General features: G+C 48.3%; 2 protein-coding genes across 2 annotated transcripts in view; one reads left to right on the top strand and one right to left on the bottom strand.

Moving 5' to 3' along the window:
- LOC121587661 (acetylcholine receptor subunit alpha-like 2) overlaps positions 1 to 20,794 on the bottom strand; it is a 42,273-nt gene that overhangs the window by 10,174 nt on the left and 11,305 nt on the right. The window contains exon 4 of the mRNA XM_041904647.1: positions 17,358 to 17,538. Coding sequence (XP_041760581.1) covers positions 17,358 to 17,538 — 181 coding nt within the window. The remainder of the gene's footprint in view (positions 1 to 17,357; positions 17,539 to 20,794) is intronic.
- Positions 6,395 to 8,745, top strand: LOC121587660 (cocaine esterase). Its single transcript, XM_041904645.1, has 3 exons — positions 6,395 to 7,574; positions 7,641 to 8,268; positions 8,357 to 8,745. The coding sequence occupies exons 1-3, from the start codon at positions 6,449 to 6,451 to the stop codon at positions 8,505 to 8,507; spliced, it is 1,905 nt and encodes a 634-aa protein (XP_041760579.1). The 5' UTR covers positions 6,395 to 6,448; the 3' UTR covers positions 8,508 to 8,745.

Here is a 20,794-nt window from a genome sequence, read left to right as displayed (position 1 = left end):
GACGCGATAGTGGAAGCCAGGAGATGAAGTGAAGTGAAAGCAATCACTACCACACACCGACCGAGGTGATTGATCGATGAAAAAGCGAACCTTTGGTGGGCCAACGAGGAGTTGTGTGGCCGTTCGGTGCTGCTGCTGCTGCTCAAGATGGCTTACCAGTGGAGGGTTTTTTTTTTCACCAACTCCACTCGTCAAGTGTGCTGATGACTGCTGCTGCTGCTACTGCTGCTCGGGACACTCGAGGTGGCGTGTTCATCGTGCCCAAAGCCGTCTCCCAAAACGGATCATCCAAAAGGGATATCTTGAGCTGCAATTTATTTTATCTACACTCTATCCCTCTCTCTCTCTTTCTCTGAGCCCGAAAAAAAAAACCCGGGAAAGTGGCATTGTATGCCAAGCCGGTCCACAGACAGTGTGCCATTTGCCACCTTACGGGTGCCTCACAGGGGCAGCGGCAGCATCAGCACAGTTAGCTTCGAATTTATATTCAATTTACCGAGTGTCGTAAATTTTTATGTTCCATTTCATCTTCACTTTTATTTGTTTTACATGGTCCAATCTTGTGAGGTTGTGAGGCGAGGGCATGGGCTTTTTCGGGCGGGCAGCATCGCTGCCTTCCGCTCCAGCCGGTTTCGGTTCGGTTGAGGAGGAGCGCGCGTTTCAATCTCTCCGCAATCAGAGAGAAAGAGAGAGAGAGAGAGAGAGAGAGAGAGAGAGAGAGACGGGCAACGGAAGTGAACGAGAAAGTGGGCGCTTCTTGTGTCTGCTTCTTGGTTTCGTTACGAAGGAGAGAAAGGCTTTTACACACAAAAAAAGAAGCAAAATACCCCAAATACAGCCATGCTAAGGGGGAATGCTGGTCAGGATACGAATAAACGCAACATAAAGAAATCGAACCGGTCGTATGAGTGTGTGTGTGCGTGCTTGCCCTATCTTAGGCCATAAGTCCAACGTTCTAGGAATGGGAGTTTCCATTCTTTAACTGACTTCCCAGGGACATGGCAGTAGGTTCGGTTTTAAGCATCATCCCCTTCCCTTGCGTAAGTAAGCTTTCCCAAGCGCCGCCGTCGTTTCACCGAACGGCTAAGAAGCTTCCCGTAGGAAAGAAAGGATATGCCGCTTAAAAAAAGGAAACAACCCAAAAGAACCTTAGCAAAGCAAGCAAAAACACAGAGAAAAAAAATCTGAAAATCAAGAGAATCGCTATCCAATCTTTCCCTAAAAAAAAGGAAATAAAAAGATGCACAACAGAGCAAGCTTTCGCCCAGGGCTGGGAATGGAGCTTGGGTGGCAGAAAAGCGTTCGAAAAGAATGTGGGATTTTGGTGCTTCCCAACCCATCTCTCGCACCATTTTGTTCACCGGGGTTCGGTTCAGTTCCTTCTCAATAACTCTTAAAAAGGGCACTCACTGTCTGCCCCGCACACACAAACACACACACACGCGCGCGCGCTTAACTCTATTTCACACTAAACAGTTTTACACTGTTGCAGTGTTTTAGACCTTTCGAAAAGCGATACGCTGTCCGCTGCGCTGTGTATATAGTGTGCTGTGTGTATGTGCGATCATCATTCTCTGCTCCTGCTCTTCCCATCCATTTTCGAGGGCTTTTGAGGCACATTAGTGCGGTGCGAGGTTTTTCACAGGGGCGGCAGGATTCGGCTGAAAGGACATTGTGTTTTTCTTGCGCGCACACTTTACGACCAACCACCACGCTCAAGCGTGTATCCCTTTTTTTCGAGCTTTCCACCACTTGAGGTTGGGTGGGGGAAATGGGGGAGGAAACTGCGGAAAAGGAAGTATGTGGGGATTGGAGCGAAGAAAAAAATCCATCAGGAACAGGAGAAGAGTACAGAAAAATCTCCGGAATTAAGTAACAAAAAAAGGGTAAGGACCGTTCCCTTTGATTCTCATACACACACACACACGTGGTTTGTACCTTCCGGGGCAAAGGATTGTGAAATTATGCGTGCGAGGGTTTTGCGCTTGTCCGATTTCGATGTCAATGTGCTGTCGGTTCGGTGTGGGGTTGTTGAAGGGGCGTTGGAGAAATTTCGGGCCCCAACGGAGGTCATTCTTATCGTTGTCAAGTTGTCAATGATACGTTCGCCGGCCATTGAGAACCGGCCCGAGTTTGGGGGTCGTATCACCGCCCATGTTTATGTTGATGAGAAAGTGTGTGTGTGTGTGTGATTTTTATTTTCACATTCACCCCGCCCTCGTGGTGCTGTGCTGCATTATCGGACAACAACTTCTTGCGTGCTTTATTTTTGTGTATCATTTTTCAATCCGTTATCTTGTCTGGACCATGCTTTTGGATGTGAGCTTTCCGGTGCCCGTGTGTGTGTGTATGTGTGCGTGTGTGTCAGAGTGTGATGGATTGCGGGAATATTTTATCGCTTTTAAGCCAGCTAGCAGATTATTGGGGCTCTGGCGTGTCGATTGTGCGGCTGCATTTGTTGTTCCGTGGCCCGGAACCTGGTGCGCCGAGGGACCAAAAGCAATCCAAGCAACAACAACGACAAAAAAGGATATTCAATTTTCTAACAACCACGTAGTATGACACTTTTCATTATTTGTGCACCCGTGGCTGTCATTAATATTGCTTTGTGGTGGGATTTATCGCAATGGCCATGTGTTCTGCTTCTGCGTGCGATTGATACAAATTGATGATGACATGTTTTTCGATTGATTGACTTTTGTTGTTGTTGTTGCTGCTGTTGTTTGGCCACACTGCTGTGAAAGAGCATGAGAGCGATTCCCTTGGTGCTGGAAACTGCCAAAGGAAAAGGGGTTTATTTTGGGGAGTGGATTTTCTTCCAGCATTATGCCACCTTCCTCACAAAACAGAATCAAGGGGAAAGAAGGGAACGAGAAGCAGGGAAGTGATTTGTTTGCACGAATAGATACACAAAAGGGTGCCGCCGCGTGTGCCAAATATCGGGCACGACGCTTTGGCTGCGCGATAAACTGTGCGATTTTGAATGTGTTTTGATTCGATCGCGCTCGGGCGGATTGTGCTCAGGAGGAGAAACCGTCCCCTCTGTACCTGGCGCGGGCAACCATCACGCCAAACAAATCGGCAAACCTCCTTTCCATTCCATTGGCAACGGGCGGTTAAGATGCTGCCAACACCAGTCCGAGCACCTTTCGGGGCGGGTTTTTGGAGGGACGGCCATAAATGTATATTGTGCTCGGGTACCGTATGCTTTCCATCCATTGAGCGAAGGGAAGCGATGGCATAACTTTCCCTCCTAGCAATGCCATTGCCAAACGGGCCGGGGAGGAAACATAGCTTTCGGCACCGTTGCGTGCCACCCGGCCTCACCCGTATCCCTCCTCGTATCCCCGGGAATGACCTTTGGCATTCCTCAGCAGCGACGCGCCTCCTGCTCGAATCTCTGGACTCTTTCACACACCGAATGGGAACCAATTTCCATGCATACAAATATGAAATTATGAAAATCGCCGTCACCACCACCAAACAATATCCGCCCTATACTGTGGGAGGATGGCCAAAACGGGAAAGCAAAGCAGAGAGACAGACAGAGAGAGAGAGAGAGTGAGCGCGCGCACTGTTGGGAAAGGCACGCATACGAACGCTTGCACGAAGAAATTCGAGCATTCGGCAATGAGATCACATTCCGCTGGTGTGTCGGCTAAATGGGGAGGAGGGGGGGGGGTGTGTGTGTGGGATGTGAGCAAGAGAACGTTACACAATTTTGGGCACTGGCCCTTTGCCGGGGAAGAGAGCGTAGCGAGCGGGGCTCTCTGGTGACGTGAGGGTGGAGATCCGGAAATCATAAAGTTTCATGAATATGAAACGGCGCCTTTATCTTAGTAGCTTGCCACTACACCCCTCCCCCTCCCCCACACTGCCATATCGGCCATCAACGGCATCGCAGCACGCTGGAATGGCACGCCCGGGCCCCGGCAAGTTATGTTTCGGCGCGTCTCGTGCGCGGTTTGTGCGAGCGATAAGGGTGCATGGGTGTGTCAACACACATGGTGAATGTGATGCTGCTTGGGATGGGTGAAGCCACCAGGCATGTGGTCCCGTCTCGCCCAGTGGGCTCTGATAACAACGATCACCGACGGGCCGGCCGGCCGGCCGGTCAGGCCGTTGGACCGTGGGGGTTCGATTCGCATTTCGCATTCTAACAAATCAAGACAAATCGCGTGAGGTTCGAGGTTTTGAGTGGGGGGGGGGGGGGGGGGGGGGGGTGGCGGCCCACGAGCCTGGGGAAGCCAGAAGTACTCAGCTGGCAAATTGGATTTGGAATGATTTCCAATAATCCATGCCGGATCGGTGTCCGGGTTTTGTGACACATTCCAAACGGTCGTCGCTTTCGTTGGGGCGTTGTTTTGGGATGCGCGCGCGCTTGCGGCGGTCCTTTAGCTAAGGTTTAACGGATGGGATGAATTATTAACAGACCGAACAACACGGCTGTGAGCCGAAAACGGGTCGTGACACACACACACACACTCACACAGACAAGAGCGACAAGATCGATGAGGGTATGGTCTGCGTTTGGGAAGAGAGTATCGTTAAATTTGATCAAATAAGACACACACGCACTCACCAGGCATTTTGACGTTACTTATGCAAGACGGCTTGAGAATGAATCCCGTTTCAACGAGTTGCTAGAAAGCTTTCAGTGGGAAATGGGGATTTTTCTTCACCCTACCTATGCTATGCTTTAGAATGCAATTCCCACTTTAATGAAACTGGAAATCCTCTTTTCAGATCACTTTAACGCTTCCCGATTCAATCGTAGCGTTAATTAAAGTGACACTTGAGACACACGGCGAAAGAAAAGTTTCCATAGGCGCAGAGCGTTTTAATTTCGCACCCAATGGTTGGCAGTTTTATTTATGTGCCTTCTAATTCTGTATTTATTGCACTATCTGATTACACCATAAATTGTGATCCCAACCCATCCCAAGAGCCACGCAGCACACGAGCGAGCTGCTTATCGAAGCAGTCTGCAAAAATAAGACCGCTTATCTTCGTCTGGTTCTTTGGTGTGTGTGTTTGTTATTGTTGTTGTTTTTGTTATCACTATTCCTTGTCGTTGTAGTTTATGCTACTGAAACCCTTTTCCAGCACCACCACCACCAGGTCGTCGAGAATGGGAAGTAAAATATTCCATAATAAAACTGCCCAAACAGTGTCGGAAGCATGCTGCTGTGCGCCTTTGGGGCGTTCGGCGCAGACGAAGACAGAGCCGAGGATTCAATAATAACAATAAAATAAAACTATGTCCCCTAACGTATGGTGTGCACAGAACATACAATCTTGTCCTGTCTCTCGCGATAAACCGGAATCTGGAATCTGGCCCGACGGTGGCTTGCCCTGCGATGCCATGCGAATCTCCGGGATGGTAGTGATCGTGTTGTTGCGATGGCGGCATGCCCCTTACTTCCAGTCTGGTCTGGCTCGGGCCGAGAATTGGGCAATAAAAGTTTGACCAAAGAAGGCCGGCAGTAGCAGCCGCCAACTCGTAAAAAAGACCCTCCCATCCACACGCTACTTACGACGAAGTTGTCGGGAGCAGCTCGGTGGATAGAAAAAGGGCAGGCAAAGGCAGTACCGGGAACCGAGACCGGCTCCGAACCGGTTAGTGCAATAGTTTGGTCAGAGAGATTTTTGCGCAAAAGTGCTGCTGCTTTGGGTGGAGGGAAAACCCCCGCCTCCCGGTGCGAACCGACACTAACTACCAAGGTAAATAAAACACAAGATTGCTAGCTGAGACGGGGTAATGGGGCAGTTTTATACGAACGCTCTGCTTGATATTTATTGCGTTCAATTTACGTTTTGCATTCTCGCGATACAAACGGTGCAATACGGGCAGATTGACGGGCATTTAGTAGTTGTAGTTCAATTTTCTGAAGGTACGATGGGGCGCGCCAGTGGAGTCGGCGCTGTTGAGATTGGAACGAAATGGTATGTGGGTAAAGGGTGCTGATTAAAGCTGAAAGCTACGACAGCGAAATGCAACCCGCAAATGTGAAATTCGGAAGCTTAACGTTCGGTCTTGGCACACTTCTACAAGCTGAGTATGTGCCGTTTATCGCAAACGGCCACTGAGAATGTCACTACTCAAAAACGGAGCAACAGTTCAAGACGACGATAGTGGCGATCGTGTCAGCGGAATGCAAATGTTACCTCAGCTAAGATTGGATAAAGCATTATTTTGAATATAAATTGCAACTTTTGAACTATAAAGTTGTGTTTTGACTCAGTAAAATGCTTTCAAAATGAATCAACATTTCTACACTTTATCGCAATAGTAGAGGCTCTTGAGGGATCTTTTCACTTCACCCGCTCTCCGCCATATCAATGGTCGAAGGCGTACTGATAGTGGGAATGCACCACTCGCTCGCGTCCACTTTTGCTCCATTCAGTTGGCTTTGAGAGCTGCGCACGAGCTCAAGGATAAAGCAAAATGTTGCGGAAGAAACCATTTCTCCGGCATGCGGTGGCATTCTGTGTGCCACCGCTGCTGGCCCTGCTAGCCGCACCGGGTGAAGCGATCGTTGGTGGCATCCGATCCGCCACGCCACCGCTCGACGATCCGGTCGTATTTGTGCGCGTCGGAGGCCGTGCGGCACGCGTCGAGGGACTGCGCAATCGCAACACCGGCCTGTACTCATTCCGTGGCATTCACTACGCGGAACCCCCGACCGGACAGAACCGGTTCGCACGGCCCCAGTACCGCCATCTGAGCGGAGACGTGAATGCGACGCGCAACGGGCCACCCTGCCCGCAGCCGGAACCGTCCAATCCGTACCGCGTGATCGGGCACGAGGATTGCCTGCTGCTGAACATCTTCACGCCCCAGATGCCGGACGAAACGACCGGGCTGCCGGTGGTGGTGTGGATCCACGGCGGTGGCTACCGGTACGGCTCCGCCTCCCAGTACGGTGCGGAACCGCTGACCTCGAACGGCGTGATCTTTGTACCGATCCAGTACCGGCTCGGCTCGTTCGGCATGATCGGCGACGGCAGTCGCGATCTGTCGGGCAATTTGGCGCTGCTCGATATGGCGACGGCTGTGCGCTGGGTGCGGGACTACATCGCCTGGTTCGGGGGCGACCCGGCCCAGATCAAGCTGGTCGGGCATGGGTCGGGTGCGACGGCCGCGATGGTGCTGGCGTCGGCTACGATGGCCCGCAGCTCGGTGACCGGTGTGGTGGCCATGTCCGGCTCGTCGCTGCAGCCGAACGCGTACGAAACGGAGCCGGTCGGGGCGTACCGCGAGGCCACGATGCGTCACCGGTGCGCGGCTGGGAACGAAACGGAGGTGGTGAAGTGTTTGCGCGACAAGACGACGGAGGAGATTGTGCAGATGGATACGGAGCTGCAGACGGAGCGGTTCCGTGGCGAGAAGCTCGTGAACGGGGTGACACCACAGGCCGGGCTTAACCCGGTCGTGGAGGAGAAGGACGATGGGCGGGGCCTGTTGGGCCTGCTGACAGACAAGCCGGAGGTGTCGCTGCAGGCGGGCGACTTTCCCAAGATTCCGCTGCTGATCGGTGTGACCAAGGACGAGACGGCTAATGCGATTGATGGTAAGTAGGGTGCGAAACGGTGCGACCAGTGTTTCGTGCTCGCTCACAAACGTGCTTCCGTTTCAGTGAAAGAGATTCAGTCCACGTTTAAGGGAGCTACAAACTTCCTGAAGAAAACGAGCTCACTCATCGGGCTGGAGGGCTTCCTGAACGTGGAGAAGCAGGTGCAGGCACTGGACACGGTGGGCGGCGTACTGCAGCTGGACAAGTACCTGGAAATCCCGGCCGGCTGGGATGTGACGCAAATCTTCAGCAAGCTCGTGGAGGCCACGACGGACGCCGTCTTCAACCTGCCCGCCGTCGTGTCCGCCCAGGCCTGGAGCAAAAGCTCCAAAGCCTTCATCTACAGCTTCGAGCACCGGTCGGACAGCACCAAGGGTCGCGACTTTCTGGCCGGCCTGCCGATCGTGGCGAAAACCGGCACTAACGGAGCGGACGGCCGACTCGTTGGCCACGGTGATGAGCTGGGCCTGCTGTTCGACACGCACGACCTGTACGGCAATCCGATCGCGTCGGCCGCGCTCAAGTCCGCGAAGGACCTGAACGCACGGAAATCGTTCGCCTCGTTCATCGCCAAGTTTGCGTACCTCAACATGAGCAGCATGCACCAGGACAATGTGTTCAAGAGCTTCTCCAGCAAGGGCACCCCGTTCGTGCGAGTCGGCGAAAAGATAGCGGTGGACAACGACTTCAGGTGAGGGGCGGTCGCGGTCTGCGGACCGAAATGATTGACACGAATGAGCCGGCACACGGTAATGGACGCTCGCTTAATACGATTACAGATTCTGTCAACTGTCCATCTGGGGGGCGCAGCTCGAGGCACTGAAGTCACTTTCCTGCTCGTTCCTGGGCGAGGGGCTCGGCTCGGTGAGCAAAGTGGTGGGTAATGTCGTGCCCATTAACAAAGTGTCCGGATTACTGTTCGGTGGATAGTCGTTTCGAACGACCGAGAGAGACAGAGAGAGAGAGAGAGAGAGAGAGTACGACACGGAGACACTACAGCCATTTACCGAAAGTGTGAGCCAAGCGGAACTCCGGTAAACACAACGATAGTGGACCGGCTTTTTATGATGTACATCCTTCAAGGCGCCGAATGGAATAAGTTTCACGCCCGTCTCCCTTTCTCCGCCCGCACGTCGCGTAATAAAGTGTACTTGTGTGGTACATAAAACTGCAGTTTAGCGCCGAATGTTGTAATAAAATTTCACAATAATTTATTAACGCTGATAAATGAAGCGATTGTGGCTAACCCTGGACGGAGGAGGGTAGAGCTACGGAGTTGTTTCGGCGCGTCGACGGATGCTCGGTGAAGTTTAGTGTTGTTTTATGCTCAAGACCTACCCGGCAGTCCTTTTCCATTTTACCTCCGTGTTCCGTATCTTGCATCGGGCGCGCGCTCGTGTGTGGCAAAATGAAAGTTTCTGCCTCAGTTTTATGCTGCAACCGCCGTACGGTAAAGTACGTTTCATTTGATTAACAGTGTAGTGGGACTCGGAGCGTGATAGTGGTTCGGTTTGCCGGGATTTTGCCCGGGGCGAGCATTTGAATTCGTTTACATTCTCTGCGGGGGGAGCGCGATGGCGGTGGGTTAGTTTATTTTCTGTGCTGGGTAAACACACACAGACACACCAGCAGCAGGACCATTATTTTGAAGCGAAAAAAAACAACAGAAACATAATGCGCCACCACTCCAGCGAGGCCACGCGCGGGTGCATGAGCCTCCATTTTATTGCATTAATATTAGAACAGTTCCGGCAGCAGCAGCACGGGAGGGTGAAATTCAATTTAAGACTGTATCTGCCGATATCTTTCGAGCAGCTGCCCGTGCCCCTGTGTCGTGTTGTGTTGTTCAATAAAAGTTCAATATACCTAATGTGGCACCATTTGCATATTACATGTTGCCCGAGGTGTAGCCCGGTCAACGTCGATAGAGTGCTGCTACCGCTTGTGAACGCTCTGTTCTTCGCCGCAACGTGTCGCCTGGGAGTTGGCAAACTTTGAGCACTTACTTGCCTGCACAAAACTGCACACACCGAACTACCCGGGCAGCTGCTTGAGTGCTTGGACGGGCTTCGTCGCGCGGACAAACCGAGACAAAGCATTTTCCCTTTTGCTTTCCTCGGACAGTGCGCTCGGGTGGTTCCGCTGCTCGTGGCCCACAGACGACGCAGTAACAATGTGTAAGGTCGCCCCCGTTTCGTTTCGGCAGCTCCTTTTATGGACGATTCTTTTTGCGCGGTAAACTCTCCCCCGAATGTCTGGTGGTGGGAAGCTGTTCCGGGTGGCTCCAGCAGTGAATTGAATTACACGGAAAGATGCAATTTAATGATAACACGAACGCATAAATAATGCTGCCGTCACTGGTACCACCACAGAGCGGGGGGGTTCGAGCAGCATAAAGCACGCCCAAAAGCGCGTTTCACTTTGCAGACACGGAAGGCAGCTGTACGGACGGATGTGTTTCTTGCTTGTGCTCTCCCTGCGTTGGCTCGTTCCTTGCCACTGCCAAACGTACTGCGGAACTGGTGGGAAAGATGCAAAAGCGAGCCGAACGCAGTTCGCTGTCTGATTGTCTGGGCACTTTGTTCTGTTCTTTCCGGATGTTGTTCTAACCATCCAGGGCTAGGGCGATGCTGCATCGACCTGCAGGACAACGGCTTTCTCCGCTCATGCGTTCCGGAATTCCGGAGGCTTTGATCGTGGCGCGCAGAAGGGAGGCTTCGTGCGATGCGATACTATCGAGCCCGACGGAACGTCGCATTGGGGATCACGGTTTCGGTGCGTTCTTGCTCCGAATGGGTGGCCAAAACATTTTTTTTCCTCGCCATCGACCATTCCGGCACAGCATTCAATCTCAGACAATCTCTGCGCAGCGTTCTAGGAATAACATTCTCTCCGGAGGTGGGTTACTGCAGCGGTAGAAGAAGGCAAACAAAAAAATCCCAAGCTCCAAGATGAACGATACGCTAGGATGGATGTTTGGTGAAGGCCTCCAAAAAGACTCCAGCACACGCGAGCAAATAAGGAGAATGCAAGGAGAGAAACAAGGAAAAAATCATCCGAACACGAGCAACTAAAACCATACGCCAAAATAGGCTATACGGCAAGATGTGACACGATAAGAGCCGCTGAATCGGTGGCGCGCCCCTGTACCATGAAGTGCCCAGCCATGTCCGTTGTGGCCACGCGAATGGCTGAAGTTGCCAGTCCAAAACAGGCGGATCATCAGATACGCGCGATAAATGGTCAAAGTACTTAACTCCAGTGAACTGGAGCGAATCGCACGGCGAGGACAGTTTTTTTCCCCCCTGAAGAACTAACACTGTCCACTGGCGTGAGCGGGCCACTGCTAAAAACGTGAGTATGTGCGCGAGAAATTACAACCTCGGCAGTATACCATTGCTTTTACCGCTCCAACGGGGCAGTGTCAGTGGAAGCGAGCAACGTGGAGAGGTCACCATTTTGGGTACAAATTACACACCATCATAAACTTTTTACTTATCACACTGTGTCGGTGTGTGTATTTGTGGTGGGATATTTTTGTATGCCGCAGAACAAGCTAAGCCCGTAAAACCACAACTAAATTCGCTGTTTTAAGCACCACAACAGAAGACGTCTCCCCGGTGGGATGGAAACTAATGTGCCGCAAAGAAACTTATTAAATTATGACGGTGGAGTTTCCCCCCTGATAAGCGCAAACGCGGCTCGTCCCGGTCGGCAGAAGGCGTGCTTTTCTGAAGGGAAGTGGCAGATGAAACCGGATTTGAGATAGCGAAAAACAGCAAACAGAGAACACAACACCGACCCGAAACAACCGTCTTTGCTTCGTAGTTGTGCGGCCGGTTCCGGTCAGTGCTAATTTGAAGCATTGATCCTTGGGTGGAGGGAGACGTTAGAGGGGTTGAACTTTTGTACGATAGGCATTGTTTGTATTTAAGGAAGCATAGGCACAGTGTTACTGGACCGTGTAGCATTTTGGTGTTTTTTTTTTCTTTTCGTTGTGATGAAGCCGGCTGTTCGTAATGGTCCGATCATGAAGCGATTGGTCACGATAAGCAACATAATTAACTCATGAAAACGGAAAACTGCTGGCAGATGAATTTGGTGCTGTTGTTTATAGATGAAAGTCTTGTGAAATGGGGGAAAAATACTAAAATTGTTTATCAGCAATAATGTTGTAACAATTGTGTAAAATTTCAAAAACATATTCTTCTATTTGGCGTAACGTCCCCTCCCCTATGCGGACATGCCGGCCTAAACAGGCTTTCGAGACTTAATTCATTACGACGTATCCGGATAGTCAATCCTTGCTACGGGGTGGCAGTCCATTCTGGGCTTGAACCCATGACGGGCATGTTATTGAGTCGTTAGAGTTGACGATTGTACCACGGGACCGCGTTCAAGAATATATTGTTTGAGTTAAATATACTCCTGGTGTGAGCACTGTGCCTAATTACATGATACATACAGGTTCATACACAATGAACACAAAATGGCGAATGATCACGATAGTGTCATAAAACTGACTGATCGTTAAACGTTGGCAAATTAATTTATTAATGATTGCAACTTTTGCATTAAAACATGGACAAAAAATGTCGGTTTTTCATCACCCACACTAATGAAACGTTAATTACATCTTCAATAATAGTTTCACATGAGTCAGCAGGCAAAATTTGACACCTCTATCAGTGGAGCTCTTACCGTGACGATAAAAAGGTGAAGTAACTTCGTTACAAAGTGTTCGCGATTAAAAAACAGCAGCCAATAGCATCGAAAACGGACACCGTGCGGCAGTTTGCGGACGTCACATACGCTTGTTCTGAGATCTACAACATCTTAGCACCACTAGAAAGCGAATGGCGACCACGGATTCGAATGGCCAACGACCCCGAGCGACTTGAGGAGCCAAAGAAAGCTGAATGACACTCACACTGATTTTTTTCGGCCATGGAACAGCTCAAGTTCGACAGCCTAGTCAGCGAACAGGTCCATCATTCCTTAGTTGCGCTCTATAGAGAATTTCTGGTCCAACATAATGCAAAAGCTTTACTCCAAAAATTTTGTCGCAAAAACTTAGGAGCCATTGGTACAAATCTAAGGACGGACTTGAAAACATGCCCTCACGCATGACTTATCTCAATCCTGTTTGTATACTGTTTTGGTTAAATGTTAAGGTTTTTGAATGTTTTGTTCATTTTATCTTTTTTCCAAATTATAACAGTGTTAAAGAAGTTCCATTATGATCGAAGAGCTGGACCATTTACCTCACTTGGTGATTTGTTTGTGGGGTGTATTTTTCAGTGTATTTTTCATTTATTTACAACAGCATCGTACAACCCTGTTACACTGTATAAAAATTAAACGATTCACCTATCAAACCCCTTTTCTCAGGTACATTAACATTTAAGTTTCAATGCTATGTGAAATGCACGGTTTCACCTAACTGGCGGGTATGGAAATTCACGGTATGTGAATTGATTTACATTTCACCGGGAATTATGTTTTATGTCCCCTACCTTGCAGCGAAATTGATTTGAATCTGCACTGCAAAGTACCGACAGCGACACACACACACACACACACCAACGAACAAATCCACTTTTCTCATCCATTATGATCAACCGACGATGCGGGCGGTTATGCTAATGGCGGTATGGTGTGCGCATTTATTGCGCAAAAAACAAACCCTCGCGTAACCGACCCTGGCGCTGGAAGCGATCGGGTGAAAATAAAAGCACTTCCTACGCGACGCCGTTAGCTTGCGATCGTGCATTTTTTAAGCATTTTTTGCGTTTGCTTTTGCTTGCAGAAGAAGACATTCCCCCCCCCCCCCCTGTCTGTCCCAAAGTCAGTTGGCATTGTCGATGATACATTTTCACTACGGTTCCGGTACACCACTTTTATTGCCAACTTCCCTCCCCTCAAGGGTGGGACAAGTGACGAAAGCGAACAAAATTAAAATACATAAAACAAGCACGCGACGGAGAAAGGACAAAATTGTTGTTGAAAAAGTAGCTAGCAAAGCAAGTGATGGTAAAAGTAAATAAAGAAAAAAAAATGCTTCAAACAGAAACAAGTCGACGAACCAGTCAGCTCGCCAGTCCTTGGGGCTCCCGCCAAGAAAAGGTTGCAAAGTTTTTTTTGTTGGTGCCATCAATAGAACTCAACCGGGAAACACTTTTTCTGCCACTCGGGCATTTCTGACTTGACGCGGTGACTGGTAGGTGGTTTTCTTTATCGTCTAGCATCATTTTACGATACCCCGTCTTTCGGTTCCATTTTTATAAGGTGTCCTCCCCCCCCCCCCCTGTTTCCACTATCGTGCAACATTCAGGGAAGGCGAAGGTAAACGGAAGCAGCATAAAAATCATATTTTCGTCAATTTGTCTCATTCGCCACCGAACGCCAACCGCGTAGCGTGATGGTTGAATGTCCTTGCCTTTGTTGCTGAGTGTTGCCGTCCCAAAAGATGGCCAAATGGAAGATGAATTTAAAAAAAAAGTACGTGGAAAATACTCATCTTTTCCCTTTTTTTACCGTCGTTGGGTGGCCGGCTAGCGATGCTACTTGAAATGGCTTTCTGTTCAGGTGACTGGTCAATTTTGTCTTTCACACTTGAAAGGTATTTATTTCATATTTGAACGAAATTGCCCACCTGAAAACGGGACGCAGAGGATCGGAGCAAATTTGTTGTATATTTCTTTGGGTTTCTTTTATCGGTTACATGTAGCCGAGGGGAAGGTAAAACCAGCTGTAAATGTAATAAAATCGAATGCTTTACCCAACAACACTTTTGAGTATAAATGACAGTGCTGTTTGATATTTTTTTATATATTTCAGTCGCATTTAAATGTTATTACATGTTTGATATTAGTGAATTTGTATTAAATTTGATTATTAGCAGTGCGAGCAAAATGTCTGCTACCAAATGTCAAACATCTTATGACAAAAAAAACTAATTGGCATCGTTAATTTCCTCATTCTTGAGAAAATCGATAAAACCAGTATTTTGTTTTACACTTAAGATTTCAAAACATTAAAAATATAAAAAAAAGTAAAATGCTATTCCTCGCAGCACAATTCCAACGTAATTGCTTCTAACGCGTTTTCGGCCAAAATTGCTCAATGCTCAATCGATAACACGCCGACAAGCGCTCGAAGGGAAGCTGCGCCCCACACTGGAGTGGAGCAACTTTGACAGCAGCACAAATCCATATGAATATGGTGCCTCGAAACCTGGTGGAAAAACAAACTTGACATTTGAAGCAATTCACATTCAACCAGCGAAACATTGCGCGCCGCACCACACACGCCCAAGTGTATACACACGGTCCCGAATTATGTCTGTTTGTTGTTGTGTTGCGTGGCTGGTCGTGGCCGTCGAACAGACGTTGAATCAAATCAACGCGCAGCACCGCCAAGTTCCCGCACAATGTCCTCATTTGTCACCCTGTTTTGTGTGTACGTCAAAAGCCTTTTAACCTTACGATTTGGCCATACGATGTGTTGGAGGCAACCCCCCGGACCGGGTTGTTCTGGTGCCAGCAGCGCAAAATACGCAGCCTCTGCAGCTTCGTCTGCCAGTGTGTTAAGCGCAAAAGGATAAAAGGCACCAGAAGCCAGCGGAAGCGGTGGCGGTTGCTGCGCTCACGGAAGGGAAAATCGAACAGAACGGAATGGGAAATGGCAAATATTTTCATTCCATAGCCACAAAAGCCAAAGACGCACATTACCAGCGGGCCGTGTGGCGGGTTTGCAGCGACGCAAGGGTACGGGCGGAAAACACTTTCACGGGGATGCCTGTGCTTTTGACTGGAAGGCAAACGGCTACCCGAGAGGGGCACCGCTACCGCCGATCGCCCAAGAACTCACAGCTGCTTGATGGTTAATGGTGAGCGCTCCGTTTGCACTCTGCCCGGTGTACAAATCGATTGCTCGCTCATCGCAATCATTTCACCAATCAATTCAACCATTCATAGAGCTTCGGCAACTCGCCGACTGCCTGGAGCAGTGGGAGGGAGGAGGGGGGGGGTAGAGACTTGCTTCGCACCCTAATGGAACGTGCGGTGTGGAGGTGGTTCGCTTGGTTGGCGAAGAAAATTAACTGCCAACAAGCAGCAGCAGCAGCAGCAGCAAAAGCAGCTTGTCAATATTCCCGCCACCAGGGAGATCAACTTTTCCGTTCCACTTCCCTACAGAGTGCGATGATTGTTTGACAAAATAAGAAGTTTATTTTTGCTTTTAGCACCGTTATTAATTTTCCATCCCGTACTTTGGCCCGCAGGCACATCCGGGCGCACGTGGCGGTGCGGGCGCGCGCGAGGGAACTTTACAACAAAAAAAAAAACACGGCTAAGAAAAGTGAGCGCAACAACAAAGCAACCAGCAACAACAAAAAATCAATCTTCTGCCTCTCGAAAAAGGGAAGAAGCGTACAGCCATAATGGACACGGCTGGGCAGGGAAGAGCGTAGGCAAATGCTGAAATAACCTTTTTGCCAGGTCGACGCGGGCAGCTCGACGGACAAATTATGTGCCGCGGCGAAGGGCTTAAACAGGCCTGGTCCTGGAACGACCACGCTCCAGTTTCACACTCTCTCCTTTGACCGGAGAGACTGGGCGTTTCCCCGGTCGCTAACTTTCATACCATCCATCAAGCCAACACTGCAGAGGAACGGAAATGTCCCCTGACAAAACTCATTGGCTCGTTGACAGCGACCTAGTTCATCATCGTCATCGTCAGCTTTTTTTGTGTGCTTTTTGTTGTTTCTTTTTCTTCTTTGTGCTGATGCTGCTTATGTTTTCTTGCTATCACTTTTATCGCATCGCTTTCATCTGCCAGCACTGTTTTGCTGGTAGGCTGAGGCCGGCCAGCCAGCGCGAAACGAACGAGGTATAAATGGGGGAAATGTTTCTATCAGGAGGCAAAGTTTATGGATTAGGACAGCTGCTGGTTACTGTTAAGAAGGGTGAAGGCATACTGTATTTTTTTCTGTATGGATTACTGCGAGAAAGTTTGTTTCGCACGCTTACTGCGTTGGGTGTTTTTATTTCGCTACTCAACGCTACCGAAATGGAGAAATAATCATTCGGCTTGGTACTGACGCGAGCCAATTGATAGGCAAATTTCGGTAATGGATACAATCGTTTGGCTTGTAGGAAGAGTTTGCATGCTTATCTGTTGTATCATTTTTTGAGACAACCTCCCCAAGAAAGCCCATGGTACAATCGATTCAATTCCTTAAGTAAAAGAGATAATTTCTGCCGTTATTGTATTGTCATCTGAAACACAATCTTAACAACACAATTTAAACATCCTAACAGATCTTGCGTCTTGCATGAGCTGTCCAGAAAAAAAGGCATAACAGACGACCGAACTACAACAAATGAAAACTGCATAATGAATGTGCTGCTAAAGCTTCGTTCGTAAAGCAAAATCCGACCAACGAAAGCTTAAACTGGCTCCGTGCCTCCGATGGTTGTTATCCATCATTGTCACTCTCTTTTCATTTCACATTAGTTTTTGTTTGGTCACAGTGGATTAGGGCATTAAATATGGAAACCATAATTAAACTGACAGTTCCGATTAGGATCTTCACTTGTTACACGTGCTCGTTAGCAGTTTGGGAGACTTATCGTTGTGGGTTGTGGGGCGAAGATACCATTTCCCCACAAAGCCCGTGAAAGTATATGGAAAGAAGCAAGAACGATCTCGCACGATTGCGAACGAAACTTTTAAGCCCTAGCCGCCCAGCATTTTGGGCAGATTAGTCACTCTTACCTGGTTGCCGTCGTACGTCCACGAGCCAAACTTCATGAAGCACGTCTGCTGATCGAACGGAAAGTATCGAACGTCGATCTCGCACGATGATTTGAAAATGGCGGGCGGTGTCCAGATGACCTTTCCGGTGTAATGCAGGATAGCTTTCGTGAGCGTTGTTACCACGTACTCTCCATCAGCGCTGGGTAGAAAATAGAAGAAGGAAAAAAATAACGAGATAACAGGAATTATAAAACAACAACAACAGCACATTCACGTCATTCGTTTCGCTTCCATCAGCAGCCAGTCGTGACGGCAGTTGCCCGCTACAGCGTAGCATGAAAAAGGCGGATAATGGAACAAGGGCTGGTACTGGCAAACATAAACAATCGACGGCGCAAAGTGCACCAAAAGGAGGAATCGACTAAAAACTGACCAACCAGTGGCAGTGGTAGCGATAAGTACACAAAAACCTAACACCATATGGAAGCATGAAAAAACGGGGGAAAGAAAAAAAAACTGTCAAAAACTCGTATCTACCGTACCTCTTACTCTCAATCAATAATCTACATGCGGCAATAAATGTCCATTGTGCGACACATTCGCATACTGCTATACAACCGGTCACTGTAGAAGAAGAATTTCCCCCATGAATCTCACGTGCACTCTTCGGTCGTTTCGTTGGAGCTGGATGCATGGCACTGTACTCGGTATGGTTTTGCTGATGACCCGAAAAGCCTGCATTTTTTTTTAGACAGCTCGGTGCGTGAATTTTACTATGCAGAGATACAGGGTTATCAAGGTTTTTTTGGTTGTTTTCCGAAAACTATTCGTTGCATCCCGTAATTTTTGGTACGTTCAATCGATTTTTGGGCGTTTCACAGAACTTTTGGCCAGAATTGACGTCCAATCGAACTATACCAATAAATCGTGGGAACGAACCAAAAATCTATGCGAACCAACCAATAAATCGTGGGAAACCCTGTAATCGACAGCACTAACTTTCACCAACTTAGTCGGTGTAAGATTATACTAGAGCGGCTTTAAAAGAAGCAAGCGAGGGAAATAGGAATTGTGTTCGTTTGTACACTAACACTGCTTTGATTGCTCAATCGTTTATCGTCAGACAAGTGGGAATAGGCGTCAGAGTTTGATTGTTTTGGTGTGATTGAAACGAAAATTAAATTATCAAAGCCAACATTTCCGAAGATAGATACATTCATTTAAATGGGTCTTAACACGACTAAATGACTGATGATCATCGACAGCGCTTGCCATCGCACTGCCATCGCAGCAGCAGTGTCATAAAACTCTCAAGGGTTTATCATATTAAATTATTCGCGCACCGTTTTGCCAAACGCTGCCCTGTTTTTAATGACATTTTAATCGAAAGCATCCGTTTCTTGTGTGCATCGATTATGCAACGGGAAGCACAGCAGTCAAGGCCAACGATGAGAACGAAAACGAAAAAAAGAGCCCCGATTAATATAATTACGGCATATCAAATGGCTGCGAATGAAATGAAAGTATTAAACTCTTGTTTTGCTTAACCCGCTTGTTAAACCGGGCAGGGCCTTAACTGTTGTCGGTCCCGAATGGAATTGCCATTTGTTGATTGGAAACACTCCTCCCCGCAGCCATGGTGCTATTGTGTCGCACATTAAGCGATGAAATTATGTGTGATTCTGACTTTTATGCACCATGATTCGGCAAGCGGTGGGAGGAGAAATAAAGGCACACATGGTGTGCATATACAGCGCGGAAAAGATCGTCGTGTCGGCACTCCGACAGGCTGTTAATTCTCCTACAAATGGACGCTCATTCATTCGTGATGGGAAACGTGCGCCCTTGAGTATAAGGACGGCTTACGAGCCATTGCAAACATGACCTCTTTGTGCAATGGAATTAGGTAGAGCCCGGGAAAATTTGGAACGGGAGATTGGATGCTGGAATAGTGTGATAAGCTTTCAGGCGGAATAAGGAGGAATAACCTCATACAGGCCGATTGAAGGTAAATCCATGTAAATGTGTACATTTGTGTGCTCTATTTTTTCGCTATTTTCATCTTACTTTAAAGCCAATTATCTCTTTTTAGATCATTTCTATAGCATCGCCCACGGACGGAACACAAAGCATGCTACTGAACTTTCGTGTTGAACGCATCTTCAAATGCATTAATTAACTCTTTAATGACACTTCCAAGCTGCCACTGGGACGGAAATAAATTTCCTTTTTAACCACGTGCCTTTGCTGCTGTGTTTCTCATCCGTTCTCACCACCGCACTAGAAGGCGATTGAACTGAATTAATGAGTTGCCTTCCTACCACCACTGTTCACACGCTTACGCTCAGCGCTGAATCGAGCCAAGCTGTGTTTGCTTACTTTTGCCATGTGATTAATGAAACGGATTGCCACAGGATGAGGCGAAAATCAGTGCGTGGGTCTGAAGTTCGGAAGTGCTGCCCGCAGGGGGGCAGGACAGGTTTTGCTTGCATATTTATTACAGTTGATTAGCATTCCATACATAAATTAATTTGGTGACAAAATATATCAATTCCCGTTCAACGGTGACGAATGAAATGGTGTCGTGTTTTTGTCGAAATGCCCCCCCCCCCCCCCTTATGATCCCTTTTAGCAATGATGTGTGACGGCAGATGAATGCAAATCTGTTTGCTTTCAAATCGGCAATAAATCGATTTGCACATCAAACCAATGTACCATTCGCTACGTACCGAAGCTAAGCAGAAAGCAACGGGGGATGTTGGTGATTGGGAGCAAAATAAATCACGATCTTTGCGCACACACACTTTATCGCATTGAAGGATTGAAATCATGTAACGTTCGGGATAAAATGCAATGAAAAAAAAACCTGCGCAGAAACGAAGTGAGGGAAGTGGGGAGAGCTGAACATACGTTTGTGAGTCATAGTTCACTGCGTTACAGGCACTACATGTATGTGTGTGTGTGTGTGTGTGTGCTTGTTTCTGTAAACGATATTTGCTCTGGCGCTCTGGATGCGTTTGATCCTGCTGAGCCCGTCCCATGTGGTGTTGGTCGGTTTCATTCCATTTGTAAATGAAGATCATGATAAAGGTTTTCGGTAGGCGCACAGGACGCACGCTGGAGGCATGCTCGGAAAGGTATGATTGGTTCCTGCAGCGTGTATTGGGTATAATCGATAGTGATAAATTATATGCCGCTTCCGGGCGGTCTGGTTTTTTAGGCTTAGTGCTCCTCTCCGATCGATCCGATGAATACGGGGCAGCTCCAGCAGAGGAAACGTGGCGCAAACATAAGCATTGGCGTGGAATTTCATAGTGTATGTGTGTGTGCATGTGTTTTATTATTATTATTTTTTATTTTCGACAACATTGAACATTTTCTTCTATTCATACTCCATTCATGTACGTACTTGAGTGGAGCAGAAATTTGTTTGCAAAGGAAAAGGCCAGGAAGGC

This window comes from Anopheles merus, chromosome 2R (assembly GCF_017562075.2).
Source record: "Anopheles merus strain MAF chromosome 2R, AmerM5.1, whole genome shotgun sequence".
Taxonomy (NCBI): domain Eukaryota; kingdom Metazoa; phylum Arthropoda; class Insecta; order Diptera; family Culicidae; genus Anopheles; species Anopheles merus.
The sequence above is the reverse complement of the archived record's forward strand: the minus strand, read 5'-3'. Positions and strand labels throughout refer to the sequence as shown.